General features: G+C 37.8%; 1 protein-coding gene across 1 annotated transcript; it reads right to left on the bottom strand.

Annotated features, from left to right (window-relative positions):
* Positions 1-1,496: 1,496 nt before the first annotated feature.
* On the bottom strand, positions 1,497-18,737 carry CA3 (carbonic anhydrase 3). Its single transcript, XM_026075821.1, has 7 exons — positions 18,660-18,737; positions 17,459-17,656; positions 9,413-9,531; positions 8,458-8,550; positions 6,543-6,608; positions 5,587-5,742; positions 1,497-1,616 (listed from the first exon to the last, which is right to left on the bottom strand). The coding sequence occupies exons 1-7, from the start codon at positions 18,703-18,705 to the stop codon at positions 1,497-1,499; spliced, it is 798 nt and encodes a 265-aa protein (XP_025931606.1). The 5' UTR covers positions 18,706-18,737.
* Positions 18,738-19,749: the final 1,012 nt, after the last annotated feature.

Here is a 19,749-nt window from a genome sequence, read left to right on the forward strand (position 1 = left end):
AAGTCAGCAGCATGTGAATGCAACATAAACAGATATTAACCCATCTGAATCACTTTCCAATGTGGCCACAAATGAAAGGTGCAAACATGAAGAGCACATTGTCATCCATCTGTGAAATTATTTGGGAAATATTAAATGACTAAGTGAAATTTCCCAACAAATACCATTGTCTATTTAAAAGAAGAAAGCAAAGTGAGGAAATGGTCTAGAAAGTTTCACAATGAGGAACCGGGAGTCAGGGAGCACATCTCTGTCCTGTCACTGAGTTCAACAACATTCTCCTGCCCTAGAACATGGCAGCTGAGAATCCATCCACTGCCAGAAGAGCAGCTGTTTTACATTTCCAGAGTTTAATGCAAATTACCATTGAGATTAATGTTTTTAAATACAGAATTAACTCCTCCACTGTGCAGTCAACTTGTGAAGGAGTTGATATGTGTGTCCTTATAGAGGAGCCAGTGTCAGGACAGGATGATCTCAGTAAAAGAATAGATTTGGATGTCTCGATGATGTAGCACATTTAAGATGCTATTTCCTTGCAATCACATAAAATATCGTCAGTACTTTTGCAGTTCAAGCAAACATCAGAAAAAGGTACCATCCATCATCAATTTCCATAAAGATGTATGACAGAGGACACTGACAAGTCTTTAAATTTCTCTTATTTTTACCTTTTCCCAGAATTGGAAAAAAACATACAAAACAAAAATTGTTAAGTAAATGTATTTATTAATGTTGGATTTCTTAACGCAGAAATACTGTTACTTCAACTATAGGCTAACAATCCTGTTTTATTGTTCTTGATGCCATAACAAGAGACAATAGCACCCCAGTCAACAGCTTATTGATCAGAAGAGTCAAATTCTGGTTTCAGATATTTGCACACAAATCTCTTGGATATCAGGATCAATTATATTTGCAGATAGAACCAGAATCTGCCTCAAAAAGTACAGTTAAAAAGCTAAGAACTCTTACTATCCTAATACATTTTTTCAATAGAAAAGCTACTTGCATATACAGAGAAGATGTATATATTCAGGATACTAAATCCAATTTCTCAAAATCCATGTCACTTTGATTGCTAAAACATTAAAATGCAAATTATGCAAAATGCAGAATATGGTTGATTTTATGGCCAATTTTATGCTAAAAACAATTACTTAGCTGCAAGTTTGGAATAAGGCAAGCACCAAGGGACATTAGGGCAACAGGAAAATGCTTTTATAGTTGTTAGTAGCATCTTTTTTCTTCCCTAGAACTAATAAGAAAAGCTAATGTTAAAGTTAAAGCAGTTATGAAGAACCAAACAGATCTCTAATCTATTTTAATGACAGGATTTGCCTAAGTAAATTTTGTCCTCCAAAAGTGAGATTCACATTTCATGCCTCAGAACATGCAGCTGGAGTTCTGTATAAATGCAACAGAGGACACAAAATAAAACCAGCCCTTAGTTCTAGAGATTTCCTCGCTCAGGGACACCCCCTCTGAGCCAGGTCCTATAAGAATGATGCGCTCACCATCCTGTAATGCCGAGGCTGAGTCGGGCGCCAGTTATCGACCAGGGGGAGCTCAGGTTCATTCTCAGCATTCTTGGAAAGGCTGCGGAGCTTTGCCATCTGCAGGAGAGCAAAATCAAAAGTGTCCTGATGGAATTCCCTTGGGATCAAATTCATAGCCCAACATTTAAACCCAGGAGGTTGGCCCAGATCCAGAAACTGGGGAGAAAGCCTCCTTCAAAGTTGTGATGATGTTCTTCACCCTTTCAGCACAAGAATTGTAGCTACCTTCTTTTCCTAGCATAGTAAAATAGAGAAAGAATGGCTCCTACGTGAACAGAACTGTAAGATATACATACTGTCACATATGTACTGTCTACAGAACTGTGTACAGCTACAGAAATATGTACTGTTAAACAGTGGAAAGTCCTCAAAAACCGAGAATAGAACAGCCTGTGTTCTAATAAATGTCTAACCCCTCTTTACTGTCTGATATTTTAGAAGCCCCAGCATTTCAAGGCCTTAAGGCTAAATTATAAACTAATTGTTCACTTCTGTGGTGGGTCTGTAGCAGAGGATGTATTCTGCTGCAAGGACACAAAAAAGTCCATTACTAGTGACAGGAATATAAACTGGATAAGGACTTGGTCAGGGTTTCAGGTGGTTTGTAAACAGGGTCTGCAGCTTGACTCTTTCTGGTCTTTTTTTTCAAATCAAGGTATGTTCTCTTTGCGGGATGCCACAAGAAGAATTCTGTCCGTACTCTTCAGAACTGTACAATGCTCCTCCTTTACTGCATTCTGGCTTTCAATGGAAGCAACACTTACACCCACTTACAGATAAATTATGTCTATTTGTTGTCATTGCCATGCACAACATTAGACAAAAGACACTTTACACATCTTTGAATGGTTTAACCATTCAAAGGGGATGCATACATTTTCCCATGTGTACACTTGAAAATGTAGCCCTATGCAGGGCACACATCTCCTTTGCTCACAGATAGCTTGAACATGCTGATGTGTCTACTTTTTATAGTACTGATTTCAAGTCCAATGGAAGCAGAACTTCTGGTAGGGATATAAAAAGTGAGTTCACAATGACTGTCCTAAATCTAGTTTATGGACTGTGCTGGTTAAGGCATCTCAACATTATTCATCACTACACAGCTTAGAAAAGCCAAATGTCTTGGTTTGCCTGAACAATGATGAGGCTATATTAATAAACCAGTGCAATATTCATCAACTGTATTATTCATCTGAAATTGCTGGAACAATAATTTGCGTGGGAACAGTGGGAGATGAAAATATTTCATCATTTTTGTTAACACTTCCAGGAATAAAGTGGTGTTGGAAAACAGCTGCTTTTTTTTTTATTATTATTTTGTGGGAGATCTGTCTTACCCAGTAAAAAAAAGCCGCACACACATATGTACACATATATAAGTATACATCCAGACTATAGCTACACAAAGCTGAAAAACTTAGTCTGCAGTGGAATAGAGGAATTCCAGGGTTGAATTCCTATCCTTTCATTAAATGTAACCTGAACAACTGGGTCACCCATCGCAAATCTCACAAGGATTTCTAATGAATTGATTCTTCCTGCAGAGTACCAGCTCACAGTCACTGCACTTACCCTTGTGGCTTGCATGCTACTACCATCTGGCTGCAAAAGCATCTAAGTGATCCATTACAAAGGCAAAGGCACTTAAAATAAGTACTATTAACCAGGCTGCAGCRGTAGCACACTTTCTAGAATTAGAAATAATTGGTAATATGATCCTCTTTTATCAATACATTATTCAGACTGCAGACACTTCGGAGAAAGTCTTTTTATTATATTCATATACAGCATCTCAAGCAGAGTGGTAATTCTGCCTGCAAAGAACATCTCTCAAAGTAAGAGACAATATCCCATCTATATGTAGCAAGTCCCTTTTTACCTTAAATGTTCCATTTTTTCTAAAGTTGGGCCAGTCAGAGAACAGTCGGTATGTTTCCCAAAACTCATTAACTTAAATAAGATGAAAAAAAGAATATGACCCAAATACAGCAGTAATCAAAAAGTCTTTTCATGAAGCTGGATCAATGATTTGATTAGCTCTTCCATTCAAAATGTATTTTAAATCAGAGATGTTCAGTAATAACTAAAACTTCCCTAAAGAAATCTGTAACTGATCTTCTGTAATATAATCTCTAAGCAGATTTATTTTGTAGAAGCCAATCAGAGCAGATCTGTATTCTTCACATAAGTACCAGCTTCAAAATATCCCACATATTTAAATTTTCAGATTGGCAAGGAAACAGGAGGCAGATCAATTCAATAAGATGTGAAAATTAAGCTGTAAATTATATGAATACATTGCTATATTTCATCTGTGCCAACTAAGGTTCACATCATACCTGAGTTTTAGCATACTTCACCTAATATATTCTTTATAAGATAAAGTCACATATATACAAAGTACTAGAAAATATTTTTTGTGATACATGCACATCAGTAAATATCTGTGCAATGAAATGTATTATCTCCCTGAGAACCTAAGGTGAAAAATTGTATATACATACGGTATCTACACAACATGTCAGTCACTTGATTCACATTCATGTTCTCACTGTGCTGGACTCTTGAAATTTGTGATACCACATCATTATAAACTGCTAAACAGAGGAATAATCTCACATGAGAAAACTGACTTGTGTTATCATCAGTACAACCATTGGCTGAAACATGGTAAAAGAGAGCATTCAAAGTGCTATAAATGGAATTGAGGGGGAGTGAGCAGATTAACAACAAGTATTTCTCCATGGCAAATGACCAGAGAAGGCTTTTGGATCAGAGAAATGGTAGTTATCTGATGCTCCTCCTGATTGTGAAAATTCAGACAGTGTAACTTCCAGAAATATGTCTATCAAACAGGTGATAGACTCTGCCATAACTTTCGTGGTTACACAATGCCAACCAGAATGTGGGGTAGATGGAGTCACCAATCCTATTAAGTTTGTATTCTGAAAAAAGATTTTTTTGAAAGAAGCATGCAATAAAAGATATATTTGCAAAGTGGAATGTTCAAGGAGTTGAAAATGTCCAGCTGCATTACATGAGCACACTGGACTCCTGCCTCATTCAGTGTGTAATGTAGTTGAGGTATCTGTTTGTTGTGAGACTGTCCCACTGCATTTCATCGCAAACGGTCATTTTTTCACAGCCACTTTATTTCATAATTTGTCCGGTGATTACCCTCAAACATTCATTAGGAAAAGCAATGAACGCTTTACCTAAAGAAGCTTGAGAGAATATAAATGGCTGAAAAAATCGTGCATAATCAACTTTCTGGTGCAAACCTAACAATAACCTTTTACTAAATGCTTGGACATTCTGATTTATATGGCTACAGGGCAATATAGGTTAATGGCTTGAACTTTCCCACTTTGGGTCTCGGGCAATGCAAGATTTTCAGCTCTGTGTAAAATAATAGGTGTGAACCACATCTCACTCCATCCTTTACTACTAGCAAGAGTTAATACCATGGGAATATAGACACTGGTAAACAAAAGGAAAACTCCCTCTTTTCATTAACTGACGTTGCAAGAGGTCTCTTGCCCACAGGAGCAAGAACTCTCATGTATAGTAACTACTGCTTGCTATCAGTCCTGCCCCAAACCACGGGACTCAAATCCTTATCCCCTACATTGTCTTATAATATCACTGACTTACAAAGTTCTCTGATGTCTCCTGATTTGAACCACCTTACTGACATGAGCTAGGAAACAGTAAGCTATTCCAGCAAGAGGACATCATCTCTGCTCCAATTAGTTAATGCAGAAGTCATACAGAGGCAGACAAAGAGATGGGTCTAACAGGTTGATTGCATATAATAGGTTGTAGACTGAACTCCTCTGAAGTTTTTTACATGTCCTCTGTGGAGTTCCAAGATATTTCTGAGGCATGCAGTTCTTTACTCTCCCTTTAATCATGCAATTTCTCACAGAATCCAATAAGCATTTTCCTTATCAAAAGACTTAAAATCAGGTTATGGCATGTAACCAACAAGAAGTGGGTAAAATGTTATCTACTTGAGGTTTACCTGGTCTGAGCTGACTATGATAGGCTCTCTGAGAACAATCCAGGTGATGCACTCTTCGCAAGGTGGGGTAGTAAAAGAGCCATGGTATGTCCAGTAGTCATGAGATTTAGGGAAAAGAATTGAAGGATCAAAGTTTGGAAAAGGAGCTTCTTTCCCCTTAAAACAAAACAGAAAACTCTTCAACAGCTCTAGTCAAGATTAGGTAAAGATGCAGGTATGGTACTTTAAGAAAGAGAGTGGCTCAAATACATCAAAGGTCAGTATACATGGTCTGAAACCAAGGACAGATCTACACAATATGTAATGATACAGTGTAGAGATACTTGAGCTAATTCTAATGAGGTAGCTTGAGTTCAAGAAATAGTGCAGAAATAACTCTTCCTTCTGGCCTTCTTTCCTATGGAAATTCTGTTCATCTAATAAATATGGAATTAGGTCACCATATAATGAACTAAGAGACATGTACTTCAGGTTTGCAATGATATTTGTGCTGACTGTCTACAAAGAGGACAGCCTATCAAATGTACTTTTATAGTGAGACTCTTATCACCTAATGTTATCTAAGACATAGATGTCTAGTCAGTGGCCCTTCTAAAGGCCAGTTAGGTGGCCTGTCTTAAGACAGAATGAACAACCATCTAGAGGTGACTTACTTTCTTCATTGATCATTGAGGGATTAACACTGCATGACTAGTTTTTAGGTAAGTGAAATTAGGTAAAATGAATCTAGTATCTATAAAACAAAATAAGGCATATTAAATCAATGAATACTCTTACATAAATGAAGAAAGGATTTTTCTTGTTAAGGAAAAGTTACTTCGTTTTTCTATTCACAAGTATATTCTGGCAACATTGCAGAGTAGAATTAAAAACTAGAAAATCATGCTTCTTCATTTTTTTGTCCTGAGAATTCCCAGCTATCTTCCTATAATAAAAAAAAAAAACAACTTTGTTACCTTTGTTTTAATAGCATTTATTTCTTCAAGAATCCTCTTCATCTCTGGTTTGGGAGTTTTCCCTACCTGTAAGGAAGAAAGCATGAGTTCACCAAAGAGTTCTGCCAGATCAGTTTCCTTCTTTGTCATACTTTTTGTACATGCAGCTAAACTTGTATCAACTATAAAATTATACTGCATCAAACCAACCTATCACCCCATGAACTTAGTAAGCAATGTTCTCAGAACATCTCAAACTAAACAATAAAAGCTTTTGTCTGCAAAAGGGAAAACCATGCTTAATACTTGAATAAAGTAACTGACTTTTCACAATTTGTGAAAACCTCTTTTGAGTTACAGTTAAAGTGAACAGCAAAACTCACACTGATTTCAGTTGACCCTAAATGAGTCCCAAATATTTTATAAGAAAGTTGATACATGATAAAAATTCTGATGATTGCCAATAGACTGGATTCACAAACTAAAATGTTACTTAAACAACACCCAGATATAGTTTTGTAATTCTGACAGAAGACCTTGTCCTTGTCTCATCTCTCAATGAGCAAGTTTAAAATGTTGCCAGTAGCATAAATTGGTCATAATAAAATACCTCATGCTAGACAGCATACTTGCTAGGTTACTCTTTAAAATTTACTGCATAATTTGGCTGTTGATCTTCAGTTCTTTCAGTATTCTAAAGGGGAGACTGGCAACAAGCTTGCAGTGCCATTTTATATTTTTCTTTCTCAAATTACAAGCTGAGCATGCTAGTAAAGAAACTCAGTAGGGACCACCTATCGAAGCAGCAAAATGCAATCACATTATTGAAGGCTTTTTACTCCTGTGTCAGGCAGCAATTTTCAGCAACCTTTTCAGTTCTAAGGGTATGAAAGCTAGATCCCCTTATCTCACTCAGGTATCAATCAAGACGCTGCAGCTACTAGCTCCCAGCACTGCAATTTCTCATTCAAAATCTACCCATGTGCCATCACTAGATTGTGAGCCACAGGTTGTTCAGCTTGTTCTAACATACCAGCATTGCTGTACTTCAAACTCTAGGTACATTCGCAGAAATGCTTTATGAGGCTTGAACAATTGCTTGAACAATTGCTTCGGCTATGTATTCTATCTGCACCCTCCTCCCTCAACAGATGCTATGATCCAAATGAGGAAGTGACATCAGTATAGAAACTCAGCATCATGCATAATTTCACAATATTCCTGCTGACATTTAATTTTAGTCTAACACAGATAAACAACTCTTTAGGCTGAAGTCCAGAATTTGGACAAAAGTTTCATTCTAGTTTAAATCCAGACTTCATTAGATAACGTGTTGCTGATCTCAACACAGATTTCCATCTTTCTGTGTATCTCTGGTGAATATTAATTAACAGATAGCAAAAGCCAGGATTTCAGGCTAAGACTGCATATCCCAAAGATTTTTAAAAAGGATGAGTTACATGTATTGCTTGTGAGTCAGTTTTGCCTTGGAGAAGGTTCATGAAAAGCCTAGGAGAGATATTTGTCCTTGAAATCAGTCTATGATTAGCACAGAAAACAGCTGATTGCTATTGGTCAGATGGCTACTACTGACATCCTGTCCCCAAAGCAGGGAAAAATACGTCTGGATTTACAGTATCCACAAACAACACAGTGACACTATAGCTGCCAGGGCAAATGAGCATAGTATCTGATACCATTTGAAATAACATGACTCATGCTCTGTAACTTGAAAAGCATGAATTATTGAAAGTCCACCCAGGGAAAGTTGTTTCAGTCACATCGGTGTATTATACTACAATATTCAGAGCATTTTCCTGCAGTGTGGTACGAACCTTAGAAAATACATTGAGAAGGTTGTGCTTTCCTTTTACACTGCTAAGTATAGAAAACTCATTAGTAATAGTACAAAGAATGAATGAGTGCTTCTGCTTACTTGCAAAAAAATGGCCAAAACAGCTATGCCATCAGTTCTTCTCACCGCATCAAGGTAATTACTATATTTGGGATTCCAGTGTAACAAATGTAGCTGGAAACAAAAAAAAATAAATGTAAAAACTTCTATTATTGAGTAGCAAGTCATTACAGACTGAACTCTGAATTCATGTATGTAAGTGAGTCTGGGCAACAAAGAATGTGGACTAGACCTTCACAAAAATGAGACAGCAGTTCATATGAGTTATATCGGCTATGAATTACCATTTTGACTACTGTTTTTTTTTAATATATATAAACTATACACATCTCAGTATAGAAACTGCAAAAAAGAATAGAAATCTCACCTTAAAAATGAAGAGCATATATAATAGCAAAGATGTTTAAGCAGGCAGTAGAATACAAACATGCAGTTCAGAAGTCATCTACTGATACATGATTCATTTACATTTGGTTTTCAAATTAAAGTAATTCTAGCAAAGAATCCACATGAATGTATGCTTTGTTCATTGTTAGTCTGCAGTGCTCAGCTTCCCTTACCATCCTAAAGTGGTAGRAGATCAAAGTAATGCATTATTCCTCATTTCTATAGCTAAAATTATATACTTTTGCCGTGGTATTATACTTTTAGAATAGTATTTTAGTAAATTTGTATTATTTCTCAGTAATTCAGTGTTGCTGTCCTATCTTTCAAAGTGCACATGTTTGTATTTTGGGTTTGAAAATGTGTACATTTTTGTTTTACATAGAATTTTCTCTTCTTATGTTGTAAGAAATACTTCAGCCTGGTTCCCAGTTATGAATATACATGGAAGTAAAAAGAAAATGTCACAGATAAATCAGTTAATAAAAATACCTACCTGAAAAGCACAAAAATGACATTTTTTGTCCCATTGAACAATGATGACAGATGTTATTTTATACCACATTTTAAGGTAAAAAGTAGTGAGTCCTACCTCTCCTGCATATCTCACTCCATTCACAACATGCTCAGAGCCATGGTCATCAGAAGAACCCCAATGAAAGTGAAGCTGACGCAGCCTGTAGACTCCTGGGAGTGGCCCACCTCTCAGCACTGCAATTGAGAATCTACATCAGCATTAGACTCAGGTATCTTTCAGGAATTTTTTAAAGACATAATATTTTTTTAAAAAATATTTACACACCATTACTGTACAGAGGATCTACATTCTGAGACTACTGAGTACCTCTTGGAAATCCACATTGATTTCAGCAGCATTTCAGGCAACTGAAATGTTCTTCAGTTAGCTGTAATCACTTACAACCATTTGAAAATGATTTGTGTGTCTAGGCTTCCATTATTGTCAATGGAGATCATGGTTTTAATTCAGCTGCATCAATGCATCTAGAGATACCTCTAAGACATCTGTACAGTGCTGGCAGATGTGATATAAGATCTGTAGGAGAACTGTATTTTTCTAAAGCAGCATCTGGAGGCAAGGTGGAGTACATTAGGTCATCAAGAATGGTATGAGATATCTATGTTTGGGTAACTGAATTAAGCCTCAAATCAAAACACTCAGCTAATAATTCTGCTTGCCTTAAAGTAGACACTCAACAGATAGTCATCTGAATTGCTCTCTGGACTCCATTAATTAAATCTCCATTGACTAGAAGGGGAGTTTGGACAGACATCACACATATTTAAAAGCCCACATACAGACACCTAAATTTAAGTGTCTTTATCACCATCTGAATGCCATCTAATACCAACCCCTATTCAAGCATATGAAAAATAGCCACAGTTGAGATCAACTACTAAAATGCTAGATATAAAAGAGATTCCCACAAAATCCTACAACTTGTGTCTCTTACTGCAGACTATGACATACTTGTTTAAAAAGCAATGAAAGTAATGATGCTACTTCTGCCATAATAGCTACTCCCTGTGGATTTGGAAGAGGAGAAAGATAATGGCAAATGAGCCAGAAAAGCAGTCACTGAGAATGCAAACTATTTTCCTTAAAGAATTCAGCCTGTGCAATTCCTGTGACAAACAATAGCCTGTATTCTAAATAATCTTAGCATTTTTACATTATAAACCAAATGATTTAAATATGGTTTATAAACCAAATGTTTCAAACATAAAACCAAATTGCTTGAATACCACGTCGTATACTTGAAAGGAAAAACTGAAGAACTCCTTGACATTCACCAAATACTAATTAATATCCAATTCTCATTGAATTTATTTGGAAATAGAAGTTAATACTCATCCCTATAAACCATTCAGCAGCTCTCAATAACAGGTCTTTATATGTTAGACAAAAATATCCTTACATCAGAAAAGACAAGGCATGAAGTCCATGATCATCTCAAGAAAAAATATTATGAATATTAAGAATATTCTTTATTAAATATTAAAAGCAAGCTGTTACGCTTAACAAGTTCCTTTTACTTGTTTCGACAGACATTCGGTACTGTGGCCGATGCAGACACAGTAACAGTAGTAGATGACAAGGCCATTAATTCTCCATTAAAATAGATCTGTAAAACCAAATAATCCAGTTTAAGGGAAAAATGTGTCATTATTTCCACTGATGGGCCATCAGCAGTCATTTTCGAAATGGCACCAGGTGAACCTCAATATAACCTCATGCCAACACATTCATGCTTCATTCATCTATAAATAGACAGTAGCTTGTACTTAGCACATTTTGAGCAGACAGAATGATAGAAAGATTAAGATGCACATAAACCAACATTTCCCCAAGGACAAAAAGGGCTTTTCTTTTATTTACGGGTGTGTGATATAAAACATATAAATACATGACAATGAAAGACAATATGAATAGAAATTATGACAGTAAATGAAATCTCCATATATATTAAAACAGATAAATAAAATGCGCAGTTACAAGAATCATGATCTCCAATATCTAAAACATACAAGTCCAACATTAAGTCTGTATAGCTCTAAGTTAATAAGAGGAATCTTTATTTTGTTTAAACATGTGGCTTGGTTCACCATAAACTGAGTAGCGTGAGACAGAATTTGACTCACAAAAGAATGTTTTTTCCACTATCGGTGTAATCACTGAGGCAGATGTTCCCAGGGAGGGCAAGTGCTGCCCACTGCCCACTTATCTCACTGTGTGCTTATACAGCAAAATTAAGATATGATGCAGTTTGGGTGGGCAKGGCCATTCCACTTTACCTTAGTTAGCAAGGTATCTATAACTAAAAAAAGGTGACCAGAAGGTTTTGAAACCTGTGTATAACCACTTGCTTAGCAACTTAGGTAGGGGTCTGGACATAATCTGTGCTAATGTCAATAGTCATTCATCCTCACTAAACTAAAACTAGTAAAGTTATGTCTACACAAATGCTTTCCCTGTTTGCTGTGAAGGCATACTGGGACAGTCGAGTGGAAAAAATGCAAGGAACAAACACACACACTCAGGAGGTGAGTTGTGTTTATAAACATGAGAAGAACCAATTGTTCTTGCAAGATTTATGATCTTCACATGCGGCCAGATCTATAAAATGAACTGGTAATCCACAGTGAAATTAACTTAGTAAGGTATTACTGCACGACTTTTGAAAAATGTCACTTTTGTTTTATAACCACCTGTTTTATAATAGCACAGTAAAGTGCAAAACTAGGGTTTTTTTTATATCAGTGACACATTTAAAAAGTTATAAAAAAAGTCTCTGCTCAAAAGAGAATCTCAGTATTTAAACATTCCAGCCAATTGTGGAGATAAAACATGTTTTCTAAAGGCTTTCAGAATATATGCAGTTCTTACTGAATTTTTTTTTAAGCAAAAACTGAATAGATATGCAAAAAAATTACTCACTTTGGTTTGTATTTGAATTTGGTGCTCTTGAGGGGACAGACAGGGAAAAAGAAGTCTGAGAGAATTCTGTCAGTATGCCATCAACCTTCATCTACACTGCAACACACCTGTTTCAGTTTTGTGCTTCTTGATCAGAGCCTGTTCAATAAGCTCCTAAACCATCTTTGTTTGTGATTTAAGGTAGGATTGAAATTCCCATCTCCAGGGGCAGAAAGCCGATAAGCCATCTCATAACTGTAGCCTCAGAAGGCCCTGATTGTTCAGACATTTTAACCTTTAACAAAGGCATGGAAATTCAAAGTTAATAGTAACTCAACTCTTAAAGCCCCTGTGCCCAAGCTCTGCTGTACTCATATTAACGCTTAATACCTTCCATGCAGACACTGCAAATGATAGATGTGTTAAGCACAAAAAGAAGAATTTAACTTTGCCATCTTTAGCAGTTTGCAGCATTTGAGCTATTGAATGGTATGCAGCATAGCTACTGGGGTACACAACTATTGTGATTTAGCTGTCCTATTCTTGTACACCTACTGACTTGTCCAAATGTAAATTCAGTAAACAGAAAGTTAAGTAAGTGAACTTCAGAGAGGAGAATTGAAGGCTGGAGGTTAGCTGCTAGCTCAACTCACACTATAAATCAGTAGCTTACTGTATAAACTTTTAGCACGGTTTCCCAGCCAATGAATGGACAATGTTAACTCTTACAACAGCAATTCACATCAATACTTCAAAATTGCCTCCTTTAAAGGTCTGTGAACTTCTTTCACGCATGCATGGCTTTATTTTAATAGTCAAATTTTGGTTCAGGAATCAATCAAAACAAGACTGCCTATGGACAAGCTTCCCCCAGTTCCAACCAAAGTTACTGGGTTTTGTCCTCATTGTTTTAGAAGTTAGTAAAAGTACAACAAGTACTTTTACCAACTTTACCAACAAGTAAATGTTTATTCATCAAAAGTTGAAAATCAAAATCTCATTTGCAAAGATAAATAAGATTTTGCATAAAGTCGTACTCTATAAGATGGTGTGTACAAGTACTAGTCATGCCAAAAAAGACCGATAAGCAACAAGCTCTAACTATTGATGTTATGATACAATGTTCTGTTTATTTATTTATTTATTGCATCATCCACTTCCAAAGACACATATTCTTTTGGTAAGAAATCAGAAGATATGGTAAGAAATTGAAAGATTCTGAAAAAGGATCAGGGTAATCCTATAGGAAAATGTGCCCGTGCTGAGGTACTCCAAGCCCTCAAACACCATCCATCAGAAAGTCAGTAAAAGGAGAAGTAATAATCTGTTTGGCTAATGAATTTCCATAGAAATTTTCTATTATATAATAATATATATATTATATTATAGTAGAAGCAGACAAATTTTATAAAAAGATTTCTAAAATCCAGTCACTCCTTAGCACAAAAATAAATTAGTAAAGACCTGTATACAGTTTCAGTTTTCTCAGTGCTCTGAGCACGCCTTGGGATTTAGATCAGCATCTGTTTATATTCCATTTCTCCTCTGTTAGGCAGTACTCCACTTTATCCAAACTTCCACTCTTGGACATTCCAGTTTCAGAATATTCTGAGATTATCTTCCATAAATAGGAGTGACAACCTCACTGATTGCTAGGACACTCCCCAGATAGCCAATAGGTAAGAAGAGATCATCTAGTCCCAGTAGCAGAGGTCAAAGAATAAACTATTTTCCATATCCTTTTCAATTTGCTGTGGCTAAATATCTTTACATTGTTGTGACTGACCTCTTTGATCTAACCATCTATCCACAGGTATTATACAGAAAGCCAAATAGGCGTTAATTTTAAGGAAGTTACAAGCTACAGATCTCACTCAACTTCATGACAATGGTCCTTCCAGCGAGATGGTCTCAGGACATTTCTTTGGCACAAATATTTTTGGAATTTAAAAGGAAATAGACTCTGCTAGTTGAAATAAGATCGTAGCCCCGATTCAAAACAAAACCAGAGTTAATCACTGCTTGATCTGAAACAGTATTTGAGTTGGCATTCTGGCTGAGAAACATGGAAGTGGTGTGTATCTGACAAACAACAAGTAGGCTACCAAAGTACCCCAGAGTTCTGGTATGGGTTTTCTTGTGGCCATCCTGGTGAAGTAGCTCATAAAGCTGAGTGATTTGAACAAACTACAAAAGAAGTTACAATCAAGTAGACTCTCCTTCAAACAGGAGTCCAAACAGGACTCTCTGATAGTCGCCTCAATCAGGATCACTCATTAGCAGATTCAAGAATCTTGCCCAACATCACCCTAAGGGATGTTACTATAAAGCACAATTATCCAGGAGGTTTTGATTTCAGCTGCCTATTCTTTCCCAGATTTTGAGACTCCAGCCTCCATTTGCAACGAGTTTATGGTGCTTAACTTCTTCCACATAGGTATGGGTAAGACAGGCCACTAAGTCCACAACAATCCATTAACTTGTATTGACAAGCAACAATTCAGTATTACCCATCACATGAGACTACAGCACCTCCACTGCAGTTTTCTCATTTGAATGGGAGCTAATACATTTAATGATTCCCGCTGGTCATATGTAATAAGATAGACATGACACAGCTCCCAGAACAAATATCTGTCATCAAAGCATTCAATGATATAGCAGGTTCCTAAAATCAACCAGAATTTATAAATAGCTGGAGATAAATTCTCAATCCCATCCACTACAATAGCTCCACAGACAGAAGCAGTAAGGCCTTTTTCCAACATAGTATGTGAATTACATTGGACGGACACCTTTGCCAGCAGCCTCTCTCTAATAATTTGGACTTAAGAAACTTGTACAAACTGTGAACATTCAAAGTGTTCCTAGCAGAGAAGATGCAACGGAAGCAAAACTCTGAGAAGTCCATAATAATGCATTTTATCACTTTGCTTTGCAACTTACTCAAAAATCTTGGAAGGTATACCATAAATCTATTTCATCTACCACTTCTGAAAATCTAGATAAGACAGCAGATACAGATATGACAACACTAACTGGAAACATTAAGAAAGTAGAAAAATACCCTAAGTTTTCTGGCTAAATCAGAAATAATTCAGATTAGATAGACAGATAGATAGGCTTTGTCCCAAAGGAAAAAATCTTCTTTCAGATATGATTGTTATTCCACATGTATRTATCATGCAACAGGTGATTTCTTTACACAGAAGATATGTCATTGTACATATCCTAAGAAACTTAAAACGTGTTCAAGTCAGTAGGAGTATGCACAGTGGAATTTGTCCTGCAATTAGCATTATCTTAGATAAGGAACACCACCCACAGACTCTGCAGACAATGCTATAACAAAAGAGACAACAATAAACACTGCATGTTTCCTGCCTTCCAAGAATTCAGAATACACCTACTTTTTTTCCAGTGAGTCATTTTTTCTTTTTGAGATCAGAACACATATACTGAGCAGTTAATTGGGAAAAAATTCAGAATATTCCAAATCCTTCTGCTCTTTGTGGCCACAGTGTTGCATCCATGCTATATATTGCTATGCCTAGATACTCCATACTGTGCACAATCTGAGTAATTATTACAATAATTAATTWGACATGGATACATATGAGATGCAACCATTGATATATTGATGCTGTTCCAACAAATAACAGAGACAGAGGTCTCCGCAGAAAAGCTGATAAAACAAAAGCAAGATGAGAGTACCACTCCAATAGGAGCTACAACAGGCAGCTGATGATGAGGCAACTACTGTTGTCTGCATGTTAATGTGGTAAACAACAGTCATGAAGGTCTTCCAGTATGTCACAGCTACATGTCTTTAATGATGTATCTTGATGTTTAACATTAAGAACAACATTTTTATATAATTAAAACTAAAAATTCCTACTTTGCTAGAAAACTAATCAAAGTCGTGACTGTGCAGTCATTTGTGATTGCTGATATTTTATTAATTAATGCAGCTCATGCATTTTGATCCTCAGTTTTCATTAAGCCAAAAAGTCATTAAAAATCCAAATTAAATCCATGCATGTAGATATTTAAGACTAATAAATCTATTAGTAAAATTGCTCCTAATAATTATATTTGGCAATCCTAGTTATATTGTAATAGTAAATGAAGCTTACAGTGTAGTTAAATAACTCTGTGCACTGTGGAAGACAGACTTTTTAAAATTTTACTAAAATTGAAAACATTTCTTTCTCCTTTCCCTACCATTTCCTGTACTACAAATAATAACACAATTCTGTTGACCCTACAAATAAGAACAAGGAGTGAGGTATCATCCTAGCATAACAGGTTAGTAAGTCAACGAACAGGCTAGCTACTTTTATTTATCTCTACTCAGGATATATCCTAAAAGCTTTGCAAAAATATGCATTTAATTTTTCCTTTTTATCTCAGTAGCAAAGTGATTTCATACTTCTTTCAGTGATTTTTTCTTTGAAATATACCCAAAAATACCAATATGAAACCTTAGTGGTTACACCAACAGAAGCTAAATACTTCTACCACCTGTTAAACAGAACAGACAATACCTCTTTAAAATATATAATCCTACTAACGCCCGCTAATCATTACATAGGCAGCACACTGCATGTTGTTATGAGTGATGAGAAAAAAGATTTTGGAGAGTAAAGCTGAAACACTGAAATTTCTCAACTCTATAATCCTCATTAAGATAAAAATCTCATGAAAGCCACAGGGAGTTTTAACTGATTAAATATAGTGACTTTATGGTAACATCTGGTTCATTACTTCATTTATCAAAAACTACATGAATACAGTTTTCAAATATTGTAACTTCAGCCATATACACAGTCAAAGATGTTGTGCTGGATGGAATTCAGTCCTTCAAGACAAAGCTTGGACTCCATGCTCCTGGAGTAACACAAAAGCATTGGATTTTATGAGTACAGGGATTTACCCTACACCCTAATTCATCCTACACCAAGCTTTTTTGCAGCTTCCTCCACTCCCTAGGATTTTACCTATGGACTGAAASAGTAGCCACAGGTCTTTCTCACTAGTTGTGCAGGCCACTGTAGTCACAGAATCCTGTATGTCACATGCAGAAGCTACACAGAGACCTTCTGACAGCAATGAACATACAGAGCACACTTTGTCTTCCAATCAACTTTAGAAATACTCACTAATAGATAATAACAAATTTGAAATAAAAACAAAACTAACCTGATCTATCGAAAGAATCATCAAACACAACTCTGCAGGTTTTCCCATTATTGAGGATGGTCTTAGCTGCACCAGGATCATAACTAGCAAACCATGGTAGTAGGGAACGATCGTAATGCACTTCTTTGTTATTGATTTCAATAGGTGACTGATGGTGTCCTTTGGCAATTGGGTAATTTTTGTGCCACTGATCTGGTCCTAGAAAAAATACAGATAAATATCATGAAAATCTTTGCCAGCTAGGTTTTATACTTGGACTTATACTTGTTACAAGTATATATTGTTTTGCTTAGCTACAGAACATCAGTAAAATGTATTAATAAGTGTGTTACTAATCACCTGGTTGTTAGTCATGATCTGTCAACAGTTTCACTGTGTAAAAAACAATTAGATCATTCTAATTGAACTGTCAGGTATCACAAGTTATTCAGCTGAACCCAAGCACTCTTACAGAAAGCTCAAGACTTATTTATTAGGAGACACACAATACACCAGAGAAAGGAGAGGCTTATACTCAAAGTCCAGCAACGGCTAAAAATGTGATGGAATATACCCTAAAAATTCCAGCTGTGCCACTAACAGTAGGAAAACTGACTTTATTTAATTTACAACATTTTAATATTCTTATATTCAAGACTAAAATATAGTTCATTATTAGATATCTTTGTCAAGTCTAAGTGCCACAACCTGGTGTTCAACTCTCCTGTCAGCCTTTGCTTCGATCTGTATGTCCTACACACTATGAGGCTTGTTACCCAGTAACCAAACCATTGCAGTGGCCTTTCTTTCCACTAGCTTTGCATCTTCCACACCTGTGAACATCCTAACAGGCCACACTATTCAACGATGCTGTGGATGCACAGAGCCAAGTTCACCTCTACCCTTCCAGTTGATATTGCCACCTCCTAGTAAGCATTCAAGAACTGCTGTCTCTCCTTTTGCCTCGGCTTTGCACTGAGAGCCACTGTGCGACAAAGGTAGCCGCAGCAGCCATACCATCTCCACGTCACTGATTTTCAAGGCAGTTTCCCCCACTGCACCAGGTATCACCTGGGACTGAGGCTCAGCCCCGGCGCTGGCAACCCGCCGCCGAGACATCGCCCCAACAGCCGCCGCGCCCAGTGCCTCAGCGGCGCCGCCCCAACGGCCGCCGCGCGCAGCGCCCCAACGGCCGCCGGGGGAGGGCCGCGCCGCCGCTCACCGTTGTCGCTGTCGTAGCCCCACGGGTAGTAGTTGGGGTTGATCATGGTCTCGCTGCCCGCGCCTCGGCGCCGTGTGCCTCAGCCTCTCTGGGCGGCTCTCGCAGCACGGTGGCCTCGTGTCTCCCTCCTGGGGGCCTTTTATAGACTCCCGCCAACTGCCTGCCCTTCCCCGGGGCCGGCGGGGGCGAGACGGCGCAGCAGGGCGCCCAGCGGCCGGGGGCGGGCAGAGCCGCGCTCCGCCGCCCCGCTGCCTCCCCCGGGGCTCCCGGGCGGCGGCCCGCCGTGGGGGGAGGCGCGGAGCCCCGCCAGGGGGCTCGGCCGCTCCTCGGGGGAACGCGGGGGCGTTTCTCGGCCCTGGCTGCGCGGGAAGGGGGTTGCGCCGGCTCTTCTGTGTGTGTGGTGCTGTGTCGGGGGGGGGGGGTACTGTTTAAATGCGACAAGGCACCGTGGCAGGCGATGATCGGGGACGGCACGGGGGGGGACAGAGGAGGAGGTGCATTAGTGCCCCACTTTCCAGAGGTCTCCCCAGTGATCTGCTAGATGGCTAACTGGGAGAATGGAGCCGAGGGAGGAAGGTGCTGGAAAGCATTTGTGAGGGAAAAGGGACTAACTAATCTTAACCACCTGTCCCAACCCCAAAGGTCTGGTGCTGCATATAGACAACGTGGATGTATTTTTTCATTGATGAAGGACTGAAATGCAAATGTATATGTGCATACAAACATACATATATATTCACAAGCACATATAATAAGAAGTCTAACCTGGCTGTTTTCTGAAATTGGATAAAGTAATGTAAAATAAAATGTTACTCAACCCCATACTTGCAGCCAAAGTGAACAGTTCTCATTCAAATACAGCCTCAACATAGAGAGGACATTGGAGAGAGTGATGCGGTTGGCTTGGGCTTTGTGTAGTCTAAATTCTTACTTTAAAAAGTGGTTCTTACCCAGTAGCTGCCATCTGTTAATAGTTCTTCACCTTTATGCAGCAAGTAAAGGTCTGTCTCTGGTGTTTTGTCATAATGTCACTTACTGATTTTCCCTGAGGTTACAGAGCAGGGCAGGGTTGCTGGGTTTCTTATGGTGT

Source organism: Apteryx rowi, unplaced genomic scaffold, assembly GCF_003343035.1.
Source record: "Apteryx rowi isolate R43461 unplaced genomic scaffold, aptRow1 scaffold_411, whole genome shotgun sequence".
Lineage (NCBI taxonomy): Eukaryota > Metazoa > Chordata > Aves > Apterygiformes > Apterygidae > Apteryx > Apteryx rowi.